A 20553-nucleotide genomic window follows, 5' to 3' on the forward strand; every position below is an offset into this window, starting at 1 on the left:
CCTCTCCCTCAGAGGCGTCTTTGTTTACAGGGTTGGCTCCAATGCTGAGAATCAGACTGGTCACGATTTCCACCACTACCTCAGATGCACTCTGTAGACGTGAGGCTGGATGGTAGGTCAAATCACTAATGATGTCCTCAATGGCCCCTTGGAGCATGATTCTGGTCGCAAACCCAGAAGGTTCCTTTTGAGCCACAGTCTGCACTCTACTTGCAGCGTTTATGCTACAACAAGACAGAAAATAAAGGCAACACATTTAGAGACTATGAACACTACAGAGGCTTACAAATAGGGAACAAAGGAACTAATGTGCATAAATTACTAGCTAATAAACACATGTGAAGTGACCGACTCAGGTTAAGAGAGAAAAGGGAGGAACATAGTGACCCTCCAAGGCCATGCAGTGGCTGAAAGGATGTGCTGTCGCCTTGCGATGCAGTGCAAACTACAAACACCTCATCCTGTACCAGCTCCATCTCATGAAGCTTCAGGTGAGTGTTCACCTCCCAACACTGTGCAAGAGAGACTCCAAAGTAAAAATTAAAAAAAATCACTATCACATCAGAGAATATTTTAATTAAAACCAACTCCACCCAAGCCCCCTCCTGGACAAGCCTATTATCACAATGTGTCAATGCAACAGGCTCTGACTAATGAGCTCAACAGCTAAAAAGCTCAACTTACCAGCTCATCAATGCAGAGATCCCTGTCTTCCCTGATTTATTTCTGAAACCCGAAGATGCAAAAAAAGTAATCATGTTAACTGCTTCTCAGCTGTCTTACTGCTTCCACCTTCCAATAAACTACACCTGATAACTGATACTCACACAATGTACATTGGGATTATGAAATGCTATAGACTCACCTCTCAATGAAGGCTCCTCTCACCTGTGAGGTAAGGCAATGCTTCATGTCCTCTATGGTGACATGAGGAGCAAGCTTGTTCTGGGCCATGCAAAGCCATGAACTCCATCGGGGCTTTTTCTGCAGAACAGATCACAAGAAGTTCTCCATGAAGGAGAGGGAACTGACTGTCAAAGTATGACTCAGAGTTCTGGATAAACCAGAAGTTTACGCAGGAGGAGGGTCCAGTCACGCAGTTACATGTGACAAGCTGACACACTTAGAGTGACAGCTGTCATGACAGTCCTGAAAACCTAATCTCCAGAAGTCAGGGCTTTTCTCAGGGCAGTGGGGCCACCAGCCACACTCAACAGGTGTGGCTGAAGTCTGACAGTAAAACAAATATAACAATATTTTAATAATTAACTTCTATAGCACTTTCAGAATAGAAATCTCAAAGTTTCTTAACCTGTTAGGGCTAGGGGGCAGTATTGACACGGCTGGATAAAAAACATACCCGATTTAATCTGGTTACCACTCCTACCCAGTAACTAGAATATGCATATACTTATTACATATGGATAGAAAACACCCTAAATTTTCTAAAACTGTTTGAATGGTGTCTGTGAGTATAACAGAACTCAAATGGCAGGTCAAAACCTGAGAGATTCCTTTACAGGAAGTGGCCTGTCTGACCATTTCTTGAACTTCTTTTCCATCTCTATCATTTACTAAGGATCTCTGCTCGAACGTGACACTTCCCACGTCGTCCATAGGCGCTCAGAGCCCGGGAAAAAACAGAATGTCGTCATTCCAGCCCCAGGCTGAAACACATTATCGCCTTTCTCAAGTGGCCGATCAAGGGACACTGGGCTTATGCGCGTGACCCGACCGCCCCCGCCTTTGTGATTTTTTTCCTCTGTTTGCCGAAAAGGAGATTCCCTGTCGGAATATTATCGCTTTTCTACGAGAAAAATGTCGTAAAAATTGATTTCAAACAGCGGTTGACATGCTTCGAAGTACGGTAATGGTATATTTAGAATTTTATTGTCACGAATTGCGCCATGCGCGCGACACTTCTTTACTATTTCGGATAGTGTCTGGAACGCACGAACAAAACGCCGCTATTCGGATATAACGATGGATCATTTTGGACCAAACCAACATTTGTTATTGAAGTAGCAGTCCTGGGTGTGCATTCTGACGAAGACAACAAAAGGTAATCAAACTTTTATAATAGTAAATATGATTATGGTGAGTGCTAAACTTGCCGGGTGTCTAAATAGCGAGCCCGTGATGCCTGGGCTATGTACTTAGAATATTGCAAAATGTGCTTTCACCAAAAGCTATTTTAAAATCGGACATATCGAGTGCATAGAGGAGGTCTGTATCTATAATTCTTAAAATAATTGTTATGCTTTTTGTGAACGTTTATCGTGAGTAATTTAGTAAAATGTTAGCGAATTCCCCGGAAGTTTGCGGGGGTATGCTAGTTCTGAACGTCACATGCTAATGTAAAAAGCTGGTTTTTGATATAAATATGAACTTGATTGAACAAAACATGCATGTATTGTATAACATAATGTCCTAGGGTTGTCATCTGATGAAGATCATCAAAGGTGAGTGCTGCATTTAGCTGTCTTCTGGGTTTTGGTGACATTATATGCTGGCTTGAAAAATGGGTGTCTGATTATTTCTGGCTTGGTACTCTGCTGACATAATCTAATGTTTTGCTTTCGTTGTAAAGCCTTTTTGAAATCGGACAGTGTGGTTAGATTAACGAGAGTCTTGTCTTTAAATAGCTGTAAAATAGTCATATGTTTGAGAAATTGAAGTAATAGGATTTTTAACGTTTTGAAAATCGCGCCACAGGCTGCCAGTGGCTGTTACGTAGGTGGGACGCATAGAGGTTAAGCAAAAAACAAACAAGCAACATATAATGATATTTTGTTTGCAATCAAGTTTCATTTTGTTTATTCTCTTTCAAGGTTTACTATTTTACCTGTTGGGCATAATAAGACCTTTCCCAGCACAGATCTATGCTCCTCAAGTATGTATTACTTTTAGAGCAAATTATCTGGAATAGAAACATGGGGATATAAGCTACAACAAACAATGTATGCAGAAAGTAAGTAGAGCTAATGTTACCCCCACTTTTCCTCTATCGCCATTTTATAGTAGCTGGCTTTATTCTTCCTTCGAGTAAATACATTAAAATAAAATAAAAGTAAAACTAATTTTGGTGATTTTCATGCCACCTGCAGTGCTGGAGTCCTCAAATCAAAGTTTATTGGTCACATGCACAGGGTAATTTATTTAACCAGGCAAGTCAGTTAAGAACAAGTTCTTATTTACAATGACTGCCTACCAGGCCAAACCCTCCCCTAACTCAGAAGACGCTGGACCAATTGTGTGCCGCACTATGTGACTCTCCGTCACGGCCAGTTGTGATACAGTACGGGATCGAACCCGGGTCTTAGACCGCTGTGCCACTTGGGAGGCCTACAAAAGGGTGTAAACGGCACAGTGCAATGCTTACTTGCAAGCTCTCCTCAACAGTGCAATGCCCCTCTCCCCACAGGTGTGATTACTACCTCTGAGGGTTTAGAGCTTGAGGTTGTCACCTCATACAAGTACTTGGGAGTATGGCTAGACAGTACACTGTCCTTCTCTCAGCACATATCAAAGCTGCAGGATAAGATTTAATCTAGACTTGGTTTCCTCTATCCTAGGTCTCACTCCCCCTGTCTGGGATGTCTACTGCAGCCCTCATCCTCCATGTACAACACCCGTTCTGCCAGTCACATTCTGTTGGGGGTCCCCAAAGCACACACATCCCTGGTTCGCTCCTCTTTTCAGTTCGTTGCAACTGCAACGAGCTGCAACGAACACTCAAGCGGGACAGTTTTATCTCCCTCCATTCAAGGACTCAATCATGGACACTCTTGCTGACAGTTGTGGCTGCTTTGTGTGTTCTATTGTTGTCTCTACCTTCTCGACCTTTGTGCTGTTGGCTGTGCCCAATGATGTTTGTATCATGTTTTGTGCTGCTGCCATGTTGTGTTGCTACCATGCTGTGTTGTCATGTGTTGCTGCCTTGCAATGTTGTCTTATGTAGTGTTGTGTTGTCTCATCCAATATTTATATTGTATTTTATTATTTATTTTTAATCCCAGGCCCTGTCCCTGTCCCCACTGGAGGCCTTTTGCCAGGCGTCATTGTAAATAAGAATTTGTTCTTAACTGACTTGCCTAGTTAAATAAAGGTTGTATAAATAAATAAATAAATAAATATCATAATTGCTCCTCTTTCACCCCAGCAGCCAAACTAACCAGGATTCAGATGACCATCCTACCCATGCTAGATTATGGAGACGTAATTTATAGTTCGGCAGGTAAGGGTGCTCTCGAGCGGCTAGATGTTCTTTACCATTCGGCCACATCACTGCACTCTGTAAACTAGTAATCTCTGTATACCCGTCACAAGACCCACTGGTTGATGCTTATTTATAAAGGAGGCCGTTTGCCTTTTGGTAGGGCGTCATTGTAAATAAGAATGTGTTCTTAACTGACTTGCCTAGTTAAGTAAAACGTGTGTATATATTGCAAGTTCTCCTCAACAGTGCAATATCTTAAAGCCATTTACAAACCTTAGGAAACCCAATTTGAAGAAGACAACGCTCTTATCATTGGCGGAACGCTCACAACCCATAGGAATCCCCACCCAGTTAACTTTAAAATGAAGCCCTCAATGTTCATGCTAAGACGAATTATCTAGCCCAAGGGCCGCTGCCATGTCAATGGCTACCTTTATTTTGAAGCACACGTAGCGCCATGTGATATTTGATCACATGACTACTAAGACAAGGAAGTGAAACATCTCTAAAAGTGTGATGACCGTTTGTGCCGATGAGGTGAACATACGCAGATGAGTACGTATAGAAGCTAGCTATGTGATAATAATAACAACCGTCGGTGTGGTGTGATTGCACATAAAAAGGTATGCTGTGAAATACGGATGACAACCGCTTTGAAGACATCACAACACATTGTTTTGAAGGTCTAGAAAAACGTTGCCTGATTTCGCAGACCGTAATCAAAGTTGTAGTGGTACCTCTGGTCGTAGGCTACCAACTTTACCTAAACAGAGACGTTGTGCAATAAAGTAAGTATTTTTTTACCTGTAGGCTATATTCGGTTCAACCATGTCAGCGAACTGGCCCGAGAGGATCTCCGCATTCTTGCGCAGCCCGTCCCAGTTCTTGTGCAGCACGACATCGGACATCTTCCTCGCTGAGGTCCTGCACGAGCTGCGAGATGACAGGGCCAGTGACCAAATCAAGGTACATTACGTTTTCAGGGCACAATTATTGTATTGAAGCCTCCCGGGTCCCTTCCTATGTATGTATCCACAGGAAGTTCCAGAGCATTTGCTATGGAGGGAGGCACTTTCATTATTAAAGTGTTTAAACGTTAAACCACTAAACTGCATTATGTCCTCTGTTCCGCCTGCCTCAGGTCCTGCTGTTGTCCCCGCTACTTGAGCACCCTACTCTGCTGTGCCCCTCTGTCTCTGTGGGCGAGGAGACCGCCCTGGAGCTCATGTCTGTGTTTGCCCAGTGCTCCCCCAAATCCCTCCCGCTCCGCTGCAACGTCCTCCTGGCCCTCACCTCCGTGCTCCTCTGCTCCTGCTGTGTTAGCTCTCACACCAGCGCCTCCCAAGACTTCCTGGACCTTCTCTTACAGATGGCCCAGGACACCAACGACGCGCAGGCTGGGGCTGCATTACACCCCCTGAGGACAACAGCCTGCGACTGCCTGAGGGAGCTGGAGGCTTGCCTCCCGGGCCTACTATCCCAACGCTTAGAGCTCCTGAGCAGCCTGAGGCAGCAGGAAAACTCCAGGCTTCACCAGGCCTACACGGGGCTCCATGCCCTGGCACTGAGGAATGCTGTGTATCTACTCACCCAGCAGAAAGGGGCTGGGGCTGGAGACCTGAAGGCTGCACTGGGGAGCAACGAGGGGTTTGTGTGGGGGGAGGGTGCAGACTCCGCACACCCGAACTCTGTGTCACACTCAGACTTGGCCCTCTTCTCGCCCCTCACTCTGGGCCCCATGGGAAAGGTTCCTTCCCTGCAGACGGGCCTAGACTGTAAAGAGCTGAGATCGCTACTCTCCTCCCTCCTAGAGGAGTCCTACCTGCTCACATCCCTATCCCAGGCTGCCCTGCTGCGATGTCTGGTGGAGGTGCTTGCCATGGTGCCCGCCGTCTCCCCGACGATATTCAGGGCACAGCTGCTGCGTCTATTGGGCACATGCAAGGTTAGTAGCAGTCGACTTGTCTAGGATGAGTTATGGAAGAAATGGCAGATTATCCACAGATCTAACCATGCTTGTGCTGTGGTAGAACATTATCAAACCTAGCTGTAAAATCTTAAGATTTGTGACCGCATTGTTTAATCTCTCTTGTTGTTGCAGGTGTGTCTTCTGCATACCACTCTGCTGATGAAGGCTGCTTTCACAGACAGCCTGTTCAGCGCAGAGGATGAAGCCTTCCTTCTAAAGCGTCTCGTCGGCCTGTCCCAACACCCCCTACTGAGCACGCCTGAGAAGCTCTTCTACATGGACTGCATCCTGCACTTCCCAGAGAACCGACCAATCAGCAGTGGCGACGAGAGCCTGCCTGTGCTCTTGACCCCTCGGCTGGCCGCAGCCCTAGTGCCCACTGTGTTCAATGATAGTGTCAGCATGCTGGCTAGACTGAACCTACTCTCTCTGGTCTACCTGGAGGAAGGAGAAGAAGACAGGGAGGGACAGGGGGGGAGAGGCCTGGCCTACCTGTACGATCACCTGACCTCCCTTCTCCGTATCGTGGAGAACCAGGCCAGTAGGGAGATGGTGGTGACCTTCTTCAGGGCTTCCTTCCTCTTTCTCCTTCACTTCTGCCACGTGGAGCGCTACTCTGAGGACCTGTCTCAGAAGCTGTGTGACCTGTACCTCAGACGCACTCAGCTGGCCCCTCACTTCATCAACCTGGCTGACCGGACCCAGGACCGGCTGGAGGAGTCAGGCTGGGCTGTGGCACTGCTTAGAGGCCTGCAAAGAACCATCACAGAGGCCCCGCTGTCCCAGCTCACCCTGCAAGACCTCCGCTGGCACCTCAGGATCCTGGCCCGCGTGGCAGAGGAAGGGGAAGTCCTCCAGAGGGCCACTCTCAACTTTCTGCTGTGCGTCATCACTTCCTCTTCATCCGCGCTGTGTGTGAGCGGGGACTGGCGTCTGGGGAACGGTGTGCTGGGGGTGTGTCGACGCCTGCTCCTGCACCCCAGCTTGGACTCCCTTCTCACACCGCTGGCTGATCTCCTACAGCACCTCACCTGTCATTATGGTGAAACAGACATCCAGGACCACGCCCGCTTGTACTACACCCTCCTCACCACTCTCTCCCAGGAGAAGCTGGCTGGGGTGTTGGCACAGAGGGGAACAGAAAGGGGGCGGCAGGCCAAAGTGCGCTCGCTGTCTGCCATCATGGGCGAGACCGAGGAACTGACCAGCGGTCTGACCGTGCACCAGACAGAGCGACCGCTGCTGAGGCTGGTCAAACTGGACAAACATGAACCAGATGAATGCAAACCAGAGCATAAACCAGACAGTGAACCAGCCTGTGAGACTGAGAGTTCCCCAGGACAGGGTGGGATAGAGGACTACAGAGCCCAGTTCGAGAGTTCCAGCTTCGCCTCTGAAATCACCCTCCAATACCACCTCACACACACTGGAGTTCACGACCCCCATTTTGACAAGCTCTTCAGCATCCGCTTGCACTTTGACCTCACGGATGGCCACTATGAGGAAGTGAGTGACATCAGCGTGCCTTGCCTGTTCAGGACCAGGAAGCCCCCTACAGTGAGGCTGAGGCTGAAGCCCAAGCAGCCGTACCACACCACCCTGAGAGCTAGCGCCATCTTCACCACGGAGGACGGCCTCTCCTGGCACTCCCCGCTGGCAGACCTACATGTGGCCTTCCCTGAGGTGTTTCTGCCCCTCCTCGCACCCCTAGGGTGGGCCAGGGAAAAGAAGCAGAGGGTGTTTGAGGGGATCTGGGGTGAAATATGCTCAGAGCAGTCTGAGGGGGATTTGACCAATGCTGCAACTAGCCTGTTCTGTGATCAGTTGGAGGAGTCGGCTGTGGGTGAGCTGGTGGAGAAGCACTTTCAGAGATATCTGGTCTCAGACTTGGATAAAGGCAGGTGTAAAGTGCTGTTCTTCCTCCCACCCCAGTCTCACGTGCTGCTGAAGGTTATCACAGAGGAGGATGCCGTCCAGGTTCATATTGCTACAGATAACTGGAAGCTTCTGCCTTATATTAACTCTTATCTAGAGGACATTACCAAAGAGATTCACAGCACACAGCAAGTCAATGGTGATGTCTGATTCTGAAAGTGGTGGGCTCCATAAAAGAGATGGCTTGTTTTTATGAAATAATGCCCTTTTAACACTTGTCTGATTTCAGTGCTTCCTTTTGTCTGCTTTTGAAATGTTGCGTGATGCATTTACTTATGACAATGTTTCTAAGCTGCACTCAGTAAACTGATCATTTGAATCATGGATTTTTGAAAACATTTTAATTTAACTTCTAAATAAAGTCAATGCGTGACTGACTTCTGCTTGTTAACCTCATGCTTAACACAAACATTCCATACTTAAATATTTTATTACAATTATTTTGCAGGTCCCAAAAACCGAAAATGCATTTTCTCCAAATTATGACAGGTTGCCTGTTCCCCCATGAAAATAGAATTAAGACATGGACACAAATCTATTATTAGAGCTGGTCATTTGAGTGAAATAGCAGAACAACATTTTTACATTGTGTGAAAAGGAATATGCTTTAATTTAAGTAAATCAAATGCATTCCTTGAAAGACCTTTGGTGCAAAACTAGAAAGTATTTAGAACCTTGAATTGGTTCCTAATGCTATTGTACATGGGATATTTCCCATTTGGCCAGTTTGAAGACCGCACTCAACCGTCTGACACAATGAAGGATTCCACACAATAAAACAGTTCTGTATGACTTAAGTTTCACATTAAATCCCTAATGGGACCAGATTTACTGAGCTTGCCTAAAAGTTTGCACCAGATAAATGAATTGTTACAAAACACATTTTTGCCTTCCCCAAGTTAGCTAATGTTTCTCAAGCTATTAAATCTGTCCCTGTATGTCCATTAAGACCATTGAATGCCACTCAATGTGGCCCATTTAAGACAGTCCTGTTCCAGCTCTACTTTGAGATGTTCTCAAAGTTGGGCTCTAAGCAAGGAGGCAGGGCTGTCTGCTGGCTCAGGATTTTGTCCATGATGGCGATTTCAGCGTCCTTCTTCGCCACGTCATCTATAGGGGTCCAGGACATGTCGTATTGAAGCTTGAACGCACCACAAGGCTGGTGAGGGCAGCCGGCACCCCAGTCCTTCAAATGAGAGATGGGTGAGAGGCCATTACGCAATTTGATAAAAGAAGCCAAAAAGAAGTGTAGTGGTGTTGGGTCAGCATAAAAAAGGTACTTCCAGCCTTGCGCCACTAGGCTTTTTCTGAGGAGATAGTAGAAATTGTAGTGGACCTACACCAGTCATTGAGTGACCAGTAGAGTAAATATTAGCACCATCTTTTGCTAAAAGGGTTATGGGTTTGGCAGACACCCAATGGGCTGTTTCTTTCCTATATTCAAATTAAAGTGGGACTATGTTAATCTTCCTATATCCATGAAATGTTCTCCTGTGTGTGCTACTGTGCTTACACAACCATGCTGTGGCCAATGCGCGTGCACACAAACACCCAAGTGGTCAGTCAGCGCCACCTCTAACCGGCTAAAGAGAATATTATCAACTCCCTTCAGGGTCACATGCAGACTTTGAGCATCTAAATGTCCCAACTCATATCATTATGCACCACATGGTGGTAGACGTTCTGTAACAGTTACTCAGTCTTTCAGCTGCTGTATGTGCGGGGGGCTTTCCCGGGTGATTGGAATTTTAGAAGTGTTGCAATATCTGAACGCTCCAAAGTATTGTGCCCTGCTGAAAGCCGCCCAGGTGTGATGTGCTTACCTGAGGCGAGAGGATAGAGAAGTATTTCTGTCCGGAGGGCCGCTTGTACAGGTAATACATGTTCCCTGGCTTCTTGACTACATTACATGCAGCGTGGTGCAGCTCAGCGTCCTTCTTGGCATCCTCTAAAACCTACACCAGAGAACAAAAACATTCAGATCAAACCAACTGGCATCACTAATGCTACTTAATTCTTTCCCTATATGAATTACATAGATTGGTTACATAAAGTCAAATATAAGCCATCACCTTTCTGGCTTGTTCCTGCAGATATCTAATTTGATCAGCAATGACTGTCAGTCTGTTGCAGGCGTTGGCTCTGACAAAGTCATCTCCCTAGGAACCAAACACAGGTAACCAAACAAGGTAAATCTCAAACAGAATGTCTTCATCATTATGATACATTCTTTATGGGACGACATCAAACCAAAGTTAAGGTTCAGAATGGCTCAGTTGGCAGGGGAATGGTACTGGCAACACCAGGGGTTTGTACAGTGCCTTGCAAAAGTATTCATCCACCTTGGCATTTTTCCTATTTTGTTGCATTACAACCTGTAATTTAAATGGATTTATGTGGATTTCGTGTAATGGACACATAATAGTCCAAATTGGTGAAGTGAAAAATATATATATTTTTTAAAAGTCATAGGTATTCACCCCCTTTGCTATGAAGCCCCTAAATAAGATCTAGTGCAACCAATTACCTTCAGAAGTCACATAATTAGTTAAATAAAGTCGACCTGTGTGCAATCTAAGTGTCATATGATCTCAGTGATATATATACACCTGTTCTGAAAGGCCCCAGAGTCTGTAACACCACCAAGCTAGCAGTACCATGAAGACCAAGGAGCTCTCCAAACAGGTCAGGGACAAAGTTGTGGAGAAGTACAGATCAGGGATGGGTTCTAAAAAAAAAATCTGAATCTTCGAACATACCACAGAGCACCTTTAAATCCATTATTAAAAAAGGGAAAGAATATGGCACCACAACAAACCTGCCAAGAGAGGGCCGTCCACCAAAATTCATAGCCCAGGCAAGGAGGGCATTAATCAGAGAGGCAACAAAGAGACCAAAGACAACCGTGAAGAAGCTGCAAAGCTCCACCTCAGAGATTCAACTATCTCTCCATAGACCACTATAAGCCGTACACTCCACAGAGCTGGGCTTTACGGAAGAGTGGCCAGGAAAAAAAAGCCATTGCTTAAAATAAAAAAATAAGCAAACACGTTTGGTGTTCGCCAAAGGGCATGTGGGAGACTCCCCAAACATATGGAAGAAGGTACTCTGGTCAGATGAGACTAAATTTGAGCTTTTTGGCCATCAAGGAAAACACTGTCTGGCACAAACCCAACACCTCTCATCACACCGAGAAGATCATACCAAAAGTGAAGCATGGTGGTGGCAGCATCATGCTGTGGGGATGTTTTTCCATCAGCATGGACTGGGAAACTGGTCAGAATTGAAGGAATGATGATGGCGCCAACTACAGAGAAATTCTTGAGGGAAACCTCTTTCAGTCTTCCAAAGATTTGAGACTGGGACGGAGGTTCACCTTCCAGCAGGACAATGACCCTAAGCATACTGCTAAAGCAGCACTTGAGTGGTTTAAGGGGAAACATTTAAATGTCTTGGAATGGCCTAGTCAAAGCCCAGACCTCAATCCATTTGAGAATCTGTGGTATGACTTAAAGATTGCTGTAGACCAGCGGAACGCATCCAACTTGGAGTAGTTTTGCCTCGAAGAATGGGCAAGAATCCCAGTGGCTAGATGTGCCAAGCTTAGACATACCCCAAGAGACTTGCAGCTGTAAATACTGCCAAAGGTGGCTCTACAAAGTATTGACTTTGGGGGGGTGAATGGTTATGCACGCTCAAGTTCTGTTTGTCTTATTGTTACACAATAAAAATATTTTGCATCTTCAAAGTGGTAGGCATGTTGTGTAAATCAAATGATACAACCCCCCCCAAAACATTTATTTTAAGGCAACAAAATAGGAAAAATGCCAAGGGGGTGAATACCTTCGCAGGCCACTGTACATGACAGTCTGCTTACTATGATCATCCTTATCATTATTCCATTAGGATCATTGCAATGCCATTCATTTAATTACCCTCTGTACTTGTGTTGCCAGAGCAACCAGGTCCATGGGGTCTCCCCACCCTGTTCGTCTGGTAGGAGCTGACTAGTTCCAGCCCATTGGGATTGCTGCTGCTCTCCACCAACTGCACTGCAAACACACAGGGACACTTGAAACTTGCATAACACAAACTGAGGAAAGGTGACAAAGCTAGACATTTTTGTGAAGCTTTCTGCTAGTCTACATGGATTTACTGATTGCAACACCCATTTACGTAGGCCTGAAGCCTTAAATGTCTGGCCTCTCCTCCCCAAATAATCTCACCCAGACTGACTAGAATACATAACCGGCTCCACATCTCATGCTTTGGGTGACTCGTGCCTTGCTTCCTGACCTGCAAGCAAGCACTTTCTGTTCACGTTTAGCAAAAGCCAGCTGCTAAAACGTAGGCAAAATTGCTGACACCGAATGAGGTGTAGGACTGTGGAATATCCTATTGTAAAATGTGAAACTGTAATGTAAAAAAAGTTAGTGGTAATTAGAAATTCCCTTTGAATGTGGACAGCTGGAGTAATGTTAGAACTAATAATAGTCAAGCTAAATTAAAAGCCTACTCAAGAGTTCAACTACAACATTGTATCAAATTATACTTAAGTTAACATTCCATTCACACCCTATACAGGACATTGATTGTGAACAATTAAAAACAGCTATCAATGCTACACTGCAGGAAGTCTTACCTGTGGTTGTTTTGTCTGGTTGATTCGGGAGGCTAACTGTCCTGTCCATTTTCTTTACTGTAGCTAATTTGGTGTACAATGTAGCAAAATGCTCTCAGAAATAACCAGTTGCAACTGGAGCTCAGTAATAGGTTTTGTAACCAGGGTGCTGTGCTGTGTGAAAGTTTGACTGGCCAGCAGGGGGCTGTTTTAAGGTCTTGCGTCTCCACCTACCTACAATAGTAGGCTATTTAGTTGCCAGTCTGAAAATTATTGCAATACGTTATTTCAGTATAATTGTTGAACAATTATAATAATAATAATAATAATTTAAATATCACATTAAACGCTAGATATAATTAATTGCCATGCTGGCGGATGTTTATTGTCATTATTGAGTGAAAGTGAGGCTTTTATTGTAGGGCTTAGAACACAGGGGAAGGTGTAACTTGTGTAACAAAATTGTTACATACATAGGCTATTTTGGAAGGAACGTGGAGAAAGATCTTACGAAATTCAATTTCAGTGAAATATATCATGTGTGGGACCGAAATCCTGCAAGGTAAACAACCAATAAAAACACAGAATGAGGATCTGACATGAGTGTGGTCAAGACTCATGACTGAGACTGGTGTGGAGAACGTGGAAACGTGAACTGTTCCCAGACAGGAAAAAAATATTTGCTGTCCTCTTCTCTCCTAGGTTTCAATGCACATGTAGTAGAAATCTACTTTAAAATTGAAATGTAAAATATTAGGGATGGTACATCCTGACAGGCCTAATTTCTCAGCCTATTGTAGGAAGGCCACATGTAGCCTAACTGAACATATAGGCCTATTAGTCATTTTGGACAATAGGTCTATAGGCTATAAGGGAGCTTTGCCTCTTGACGAGGTTGTGCTAGTTTTTGTTATTTTTCCTTCAAAAAGGTTTTATATGGCTATACAGAAGAGTATGGCATAATATGGGTGTCACCTTATCACAAACTCAAAACATTCCAAATTATGCATTTAAACCCATAGGTGTATTGTGACAGATTCGGGTCCAGGTCATGGACACCAACATTTATTTTGGTTGTGGGTAGTAACAAGTGTCAAAAGTCTAGGTGAGGTTAGTCATACTGCACAAAAATAGATGGGAGCTGCTGTCGAACCTGAGGGGCCTGCCATATACACATTCCCAGTTGTATATGCTCCTCTGGTTGCTTCAGCTTTGTGAAAAGAATATGTTTTATTTAACTAGGCAAGTCAGTTAAGAACAAATTCTTATTTACAGGGGCAGAACGACAGATTTATACATTCCCAGCTCAGGGATTCGATCCACCAACCTTTACGGTTACTGGCCCAATGCTTTAACCACTAAGCTACCTCCTAGTCAGGAGGAAGCCCCTCTACATCATATGTAACTGACTCCGACCTCCAGAATCTTTGTAACAGCAATAAGCTGACCGCAAATGTCCCCTCTCAACCACAAAGCTCTTGATGACCTACACCAGGGATCATTAACTAGATCCAGCTGTGGGACGACTTTTTCTTGAGCGGATGGTACATCCGGGCCGGAACATAATTATAAATAAAACATTTTTGGGGGGGGGATTGAGGATTGTCCTTATGTCCTCCGTCACTTGTTGTAAGGACTTGCAATTATAAATGTCCAGACATGATTTACTGGGTGAGTATCACATTTATTTATAGTAATAATGTGGGATATTTATCATGTGGAATATATTACCTCAATGTGTTTGTATACCTTTTCATACCTTTATTGAAGTTGTATTGTCAATTGGGTAATTGGTAGGGTTTGTGATGCATTATGGGTATTGCTACAATAATCTTGTCATTGCTTTGTTTGTTAGACGAGATGAGACCTGCTAATAAGAAGCCCAACTTTGTCAAGAAAAAATACATCTTCTTATGCCTCCTCACTGTTCCAATCCAACTGCATGGTCAACCTCACAGGGAGAGTTACAGGTACAATATTAATGTCAATTTACAGTTTATACCACATGTATCTGTAGACTGCCACAAATAAAAAATATAAAAATCCAGAGAATTTATCATATTGATCACACAGGACTTTGTAATAATACAATTGTTATGTAAAGAAAAGTGAAATAAAAAGAGGTGGGCCTACCTCCTCTCTTGTGACTTCAGAAAGTATTTATACCCCTTGACTTATTCCACATTTTGTGTTACAGCCTGAATTCAAAATGTACATACATTACCCATAATGATAAAGTGAAAAACATGTCTTTAGAAATGTTTGCAAATTAATTGACTCACACCCTGAGTCAATACTATTTAGAAGCACCTTTGGCCGCAATTACAGCTTTGAGTCGTCTTGGGTATATCTATCTGCTTTGCACTGATTTGGGGATTTTCTCTCATTCTTCCCTGCAGATTTTAAATTAGTTAAATTAGATGGGGAGTGGCAGTGAACAGCAATCTTCAAGTCTTTCCACAGATTTTCAATGGGATTCAAGTCTGGACTTTGGCTGGGTCACTCAAGGACTTTCATACTCTTGTTCCAAAGCCATTCCAGTGTTGTTTTGGCTGTATGCTTGCAGTCATTGTCCTGTTGGAAGTTAAATCTTCAACCCACTATAAGGTCGTTTGCGCTCTGAAGCGGATTCTCATCAAGGATTTGCCTGTATTTGGCTCCATTCATTGTTCCCTCTATCCTTACCAGTCTCCCAGTCCCTGCTGCTAAAAAGCATCCACATAGCATGATGATGCCACCATCATTTTTCACGGTAGGGATGGTGTTAGACGGGTGATGAGATGTGCCTGGTTTCTCCAGACATAGCGCTTTCCATTCAGGCTAAAGAGTTCAATTTTTGTTTCATCAGACCACAGAATATTTTGCCTTATGCTCTGAGTCTTTCAAGTGCCTTTTTGAAAACTTAAGGAACTGCTGAGGAAAGGTTCTTCGCTCAGACTGTGCTGTCTTCTGGAGTAATAAAGGCCTAGTTCACTAATACTGTTGGAAAAAAACACAACGACTGGAGCAGTGGTGTGAAAAGTACTCAATTGTTATACTTGAGTAAAAGTAAATATACTTTACCTTTAAATTAATAGAAAATGACTCAAGTAAAGGTAAAAATCCCCCAGTAAAATACTACTTGAGTAAAAGTCTAAAAGTATCTTGTTTTAAATGTACTTAAGTACATTTGGAAAAAGTATTCAATTGTCATACTTGAGTAAAAGTAAATGCTTTACATCAAATTCCTTATATTAAGCAAAACCAGATGGCACAATGTTCATTCTTTTTTCACAGAGAGACTGGGGCACACTCCAACACAGACATAATTTAGACATGTAGTATTTGTGTTTAGTGAATCTGACAGATCATAGGCAGTAGGAATGACAATGCGTTATTGTTATGTGAATTAAGTTATCAATGTTCTTAAACTGAACTTCAATTAAACTACTCAGTCTGCCCCCCCAGAGTGTGTAAGATTCTGGTTGAATGAAGCAGACGGAGAACCAGCCCACAACGGTCAAAATGTTTATTTATGACAGCTCTGAAAATCCTTACAATGTACAAAGCCTTTTATATTAACACACACACACACACACACACACACACACACACACACACACACACACACACACACACACACACACACACACACACACTAACTTACATCAGTAGAGAACTCCACCCAGCTTTAGGCGGCTGTATTTTTCCACAGTACCCAGACCACCTGTCTCCTTATCTTTTGCCAGCCTAGCTGTTCCCAGGCCGTTGTTTCTCTCCCTAACTTAGGGAGACCTCTTCTCCTGTTCCTTTCCCAAGGTCATCTTATCAACTCTGCCCTGCTCATTTTGAAGTGGTAACAGTGTCTTACTTACACACAGTATTAGAATATAGTTTCTAACCCATTATTATAGCCTTATTTCGAATACATTTCAACAGGTTATAGGGTTTCTGAGTGAAATCATTTAGTCAAACCTTTAATCATAGAATTTCCATTACAGTTATATTGATAGGTGCGTGAATTGGACAATAATTCTGTCCTGCCTGAGCATTAAATATAACAAGTACTTTTTGGTGTCAAGGAAAATGTATGGGAGTAAAAAGTACATATTTTCTTTAGGAATGTAGTGGAGTAAAAGTAGTCAGAAATATAAATAGTAAAGAACAGATACCCGAAAAAACTACTTAAGTAGCAGTTTAAAGTAGTTTTACTTGGACCAGTGTAATAAAGGCCTAGTTCATAAAATTAGGCTGACCAGGCCGCGAATTATGAAGGACTCAAACGTGAGATCCTGAGCCGTTATAGATTCAGCCTCGCACACCGTGCACAACTGGTCCACGACGGGGCCTTTGACCCCACCCTTTTCCCCCGTGCTCAGATGAGTGACCTGGTGCGCCTGACCAAGGGCTGGCTACTGACAGAAGTACCGTCCCTCCCGATGATCGACAAGCTCGTCCTGGATCGATACCTTCGGCCCTGCCATACGAGATGAAGAAGACATTGTGCATGCAGAACCCCCAGAGCCTGCAGGAATTGCTGACCGCTGTGGAAACTCACCAGAACACCCTGGACCTGCTGAGAGGGGCCCGAGCGGAGAGAGGGGATGGGGTGAGGGGGACGAACAACACAAAGAGAGGACGAGGAGGTGAGTGTCCTGTGTACACAGGGACACGAAGAGGTACCCAACTGTGCCGGTGAGGATAACCACCCCAAGGGGGTGCCAGATGCACGTGGGGGCTGTTCCTAACCTGCCTATGTCCATTTTCCTCGGTCGAGATTGCACTCTCTTCCAGGCACTGTGGAGGAGGGACCTGGGGTGGTGCGCACGTGAGGTAGGAAGAAAAGGAAAAAGGACAGTGGCCTGCACAACCCACTCCCCGCCTCGAGAGGTGTCCACTGGGCCCGAGTCGGACCTGGAGGAGGGAGACGACCCCACTCCGGCAAGCGAGCCACTGTGCGAGGAAGACCTCAGGCTCCCCTTTATGGAGGTGGAGGCCCCAGATGGACCTCCCGACACGGTAATCCTCACGGGTCAGTTCAGGACGGCCCAGTTAGAAGACCCCAATCTCCAGAAGGCTAGGGGCCAGGTGATTGTGGTGGATGGCATGCTGTTACATTTGCATTTACATTTTAGTCATTTAGCAGACGCTCTTATCCAGAGCGACCTACAGTAGTGAATGCATACATTTCATTTCATGCATTTTTATTATTATTATAATAATTTTTTTGTACTGGCCCCCCATGGGAATCGAACCCACAACCCTGGCGTTGCACACACCATGCTGGCGTTGCAAACACCATGCTCTACCAACTGGGGTAAGTGAGTGGCGCTACCCCCACTTCGCCATCAAGCAAAATGTATTGTACAAAGACTTGTTACTCATACCCAGCCAGTATGTTAGGACTGTGTTGCAGCTTGCCCACACCCACCTGCTTGGGGCACACCTTGGGATGGAGAAAACCAGGGAGCGGATCGGGAACCGGTTCAAGCGCACCATGGAGGACTACTGCTGTAGTTGCCTGGAGTGCCAGATCACAGCTCCAAGGGTACATTATACATTTACATTTTAGTCATTTAGCAGATGCTCTTATCCAGAGCGACTTACAGTAGTGATTGCATACATTTCATTTAATTACATGCATTTTTTTTTTTTTGTACTGGCCCCCCGTGGGAATCGAACCCACAACCCTGGCGTTGCAAACACCATGCTCTACCAACTGAGCCACAGGAAAGGAACCCTTTGGTTCCCTTGCCCATTATAGGAGTGCCATTTGAGCGGGTGGCAATGGATCTGGTGGGTCCATTGGTGAAGACCGCGAGGGGACACCAATACATCCTGGTAATCGTGGATTATCCGACCCGGTATTCTGAGGCAATCCCGTTATGCACGGTGGCAGCAAAAGGTATTGCGCGGGAGCTCTTCCATTTATTTAGCCGGATGTGTATTCCACGGGAAATCATGATGGACCAGGGCACCGCATTCATGTCTCGTGTGATGAAAGATGTCTGCAATCTATTACGAATAAAACAGGTGAGGACCAGTGGGTACCATCCACAAACGGATGGGCTAGTTGAATGCTTCAATAAGAACCTAAAGCAGATGTTGAAGAAGGTCATCAAGAGAGACGGGAGGAACTGGGACCAGCTGCTGCCCCACCTGATGTTCTCAGTGCGCGAGGTACCCCAAGCATCCACTGGGTTCTCCCCCTCTGAGCTTCTGTATGGCCGTCGGCCCGCGGACTGCTGGACCTAGCCAAAGAGGTCTGGGAAGAGCAGCCGACCCCCCCCTTCGCAGCGTAGTAGAACATGTGGAGGAAATGAGGGAGAGGATGACGGCAATTTGGCCAATGTTGAGGGAGCACATGGCCCAGGCGCAACGCGCCCAGGAGCGTGTCTACAACTGGGGGGCCCAACCATGAGAGTTCCACCCAGGTGAGAAGGTCTTGGTGCTGATCCCTACAATGGAGAGTAAAATTCCTGGCTACGTGGCATGGGCCATACGACATTGTTGCGCTGGTAGGCGACGTCAATTACAAGGTCCACCAAACGGGGCGGAGAAAACTCCTCCAGCTTTACCATGTGAACTTGCTGAAGAAATAGACCCGGCCACAGCAGAGCCTGCCCTCTGTCAAAGTTGCAATGGGGGAAGACCTCAGCCCCACCCAACGACAAGAGCTCAGAGAGTTTGTCCAGCAGAATACGGTCGTGTTCTCAGAGGTGCTGGGGCACACGGATCTCGTGGAACATTCTATCCACACACGTCCGGGAGAAAAAGTGCGTAAATGGCCATACCGGATACCAGAAGCCCGGAGGGTGGTGGTCCAACGGGAAGTGACGATAATGCTAGAGATGGGGGTACTGGAGGAGTCCCACAGTAAGTGGTCTAGCCCTATAGTGCTGGTACCGAAACCGGACGGAACCGTCCGCTTCTGCAATGACTTCCGGGGCCTGAATGAGGTCATTAAGTTTGACACCTACCCAATGCCCCGGGTGGACGAACTGATCGACCGCTTGGGTAGGGCGAGATACATCAGCACATTGGACCTGACGAAGGGGTACTGGCAGGTGCTGCTGGCAGCGGCCTCCCGGGAGAAGACGGCCTTTTCCACCTCGGGGTGGGGGGGCTATACCACTACCGGGTTCTTCCTTTCTGGCTCCACGGGGCACCAGCGACCATTCAGCGACTCATGTACCACGTCTTGCGGCTGCTTATTTGGATGACATAATTGTGCACAGTGACAGTTGGGAGTCCCATCTTTGTAGGTTACAGGCAGTGATGGATGCGCTAACGGATGCAGGTCTGACTGCAAACCCCCACAAGTGCAAGCTGGGCTACGCCGAGGTGGAGTACCTGGACTATCTGATAGGGAGGGGAAATGTGAAGCCCCAAGAAGAAAAAAATCGCTGCCCTTAGGGAATGGCAGGTCCCCCGAACCAAGAAGCAGGTGAAGTCATTCCTGGGGTTAGCAGGCTACTACAGTCGATTTGTACCTAACTTTGCCACAATAGTTCTCCCCTCACAGACTTAACGAAGGCACGACTAGCCCAGACGGTGCGATGGACGGAGGACACAGAGACGGCATTCCAGGCCCTGAAGGATGCACCATGTTCACACCCGGTACTTGTCACCCCAGACTTCTCAAAAAACCTCCTGGTCCAGACAGACACGTCTGACACAGGGGTAGGGGCCGTTTTGTCCCAAGAGCAGGAAGGTGAGGAGCACCCAATCATGTATGTCAGCAGGAAGCTCCTCCCGAGGGAGAAGAAGTACTCGATTGTCAAATCAAATCAAATCAAATTTATTTATATAGCCCTTCGTACATCAGCT

At 45.6% G+C, this 20553-nt stretch overlaps 2 protein-coding genes and 1 long non-coding RNA gene across 5 annotated transcripts; 2 read left to right on the forward strand and 1 right to left on the reverse strand.

Moving 5' to 3' along the window:
- The first annotated feature begins 4695 nt into the window (after positions 1–4695).
- On the forward strand, positions 4696–8500 carry ap5b1 (adaptor related protein complex 5 subunit beta 1). 3 transcript variants are annotated; one of them, XM_014132962.2, is made up of 4 exons: positions 4696–4774; positions 5030–5185; positions 5361–6164; positions 6321–8500. In XM_014132962.2, exons 2-4 carry the CDS (start codon positions 5048–5050, stop codon positions 8271–8273), a joined length of 2895 nt encoding a protein of 964 aa, XP_013988437.2. In that variant the 5' UTR covers positions 4696–4774; positions 5030–5047; the 3' UTR covers positions 8274–8500. The 3 variants fall into 3 exon arrangements, with proteins under 3 accessions (XP_013988437.2, XP_013988438.2, XP_013988435.2); XM_014132963.2 differs by having other exon boundaries at positions 4714–4842; XM_014132960.2 differs by having other exon boundaries at positions 4722–4902.
- Positions 8455–12874, reverse strand: cssa12h1orf50 (chromosome ssa12 C1orf50 homolog). Its single transcript, NM_001141517.1, is given in 6 exon segments — positions 8455–9309; positions 9947–10078; positions 10196–10282; positions 12059–12101; positions 12103–12175; positions 12766–12874. Coding segments are annotated over 6 exon segments (570 nt in total). The 5' UTR covers positions 12815–12874; the 3' UTR covers positions 8455–9123.
- Positions 12875–13203: 329 nt separating this feature from the next.
- On the forward strand, positions 13204–16184 carry LOC106565689 (uncharacterized). The gene is made up of 3 exons (XR_001319715.2): positions 13204–13306; positions 14600–14714; positions 15144–16184. It is a non-coding gene; the product is annotated as an uncharacterized lncRNA (long non-coding RNA).
- The last annotated feature ends 4369 nt before the right edge of the window (positions 16185–20553 follow it).

The sequence above is a fragment of the Salmo salar genome, chromosome ssa12 (assembly GCF_905237065.1).
Source record: "Salmo salar chromosome ssa12, Ssal_v3.1, whole genome shotgun sequence".
Taxonomy (NCBI): domain Eukaryota; kingdom Metazoa; phylum Chordata; class Actinopteri; order Salmoniformes; family Salmonidae; genus Salmo; species Salmo salar.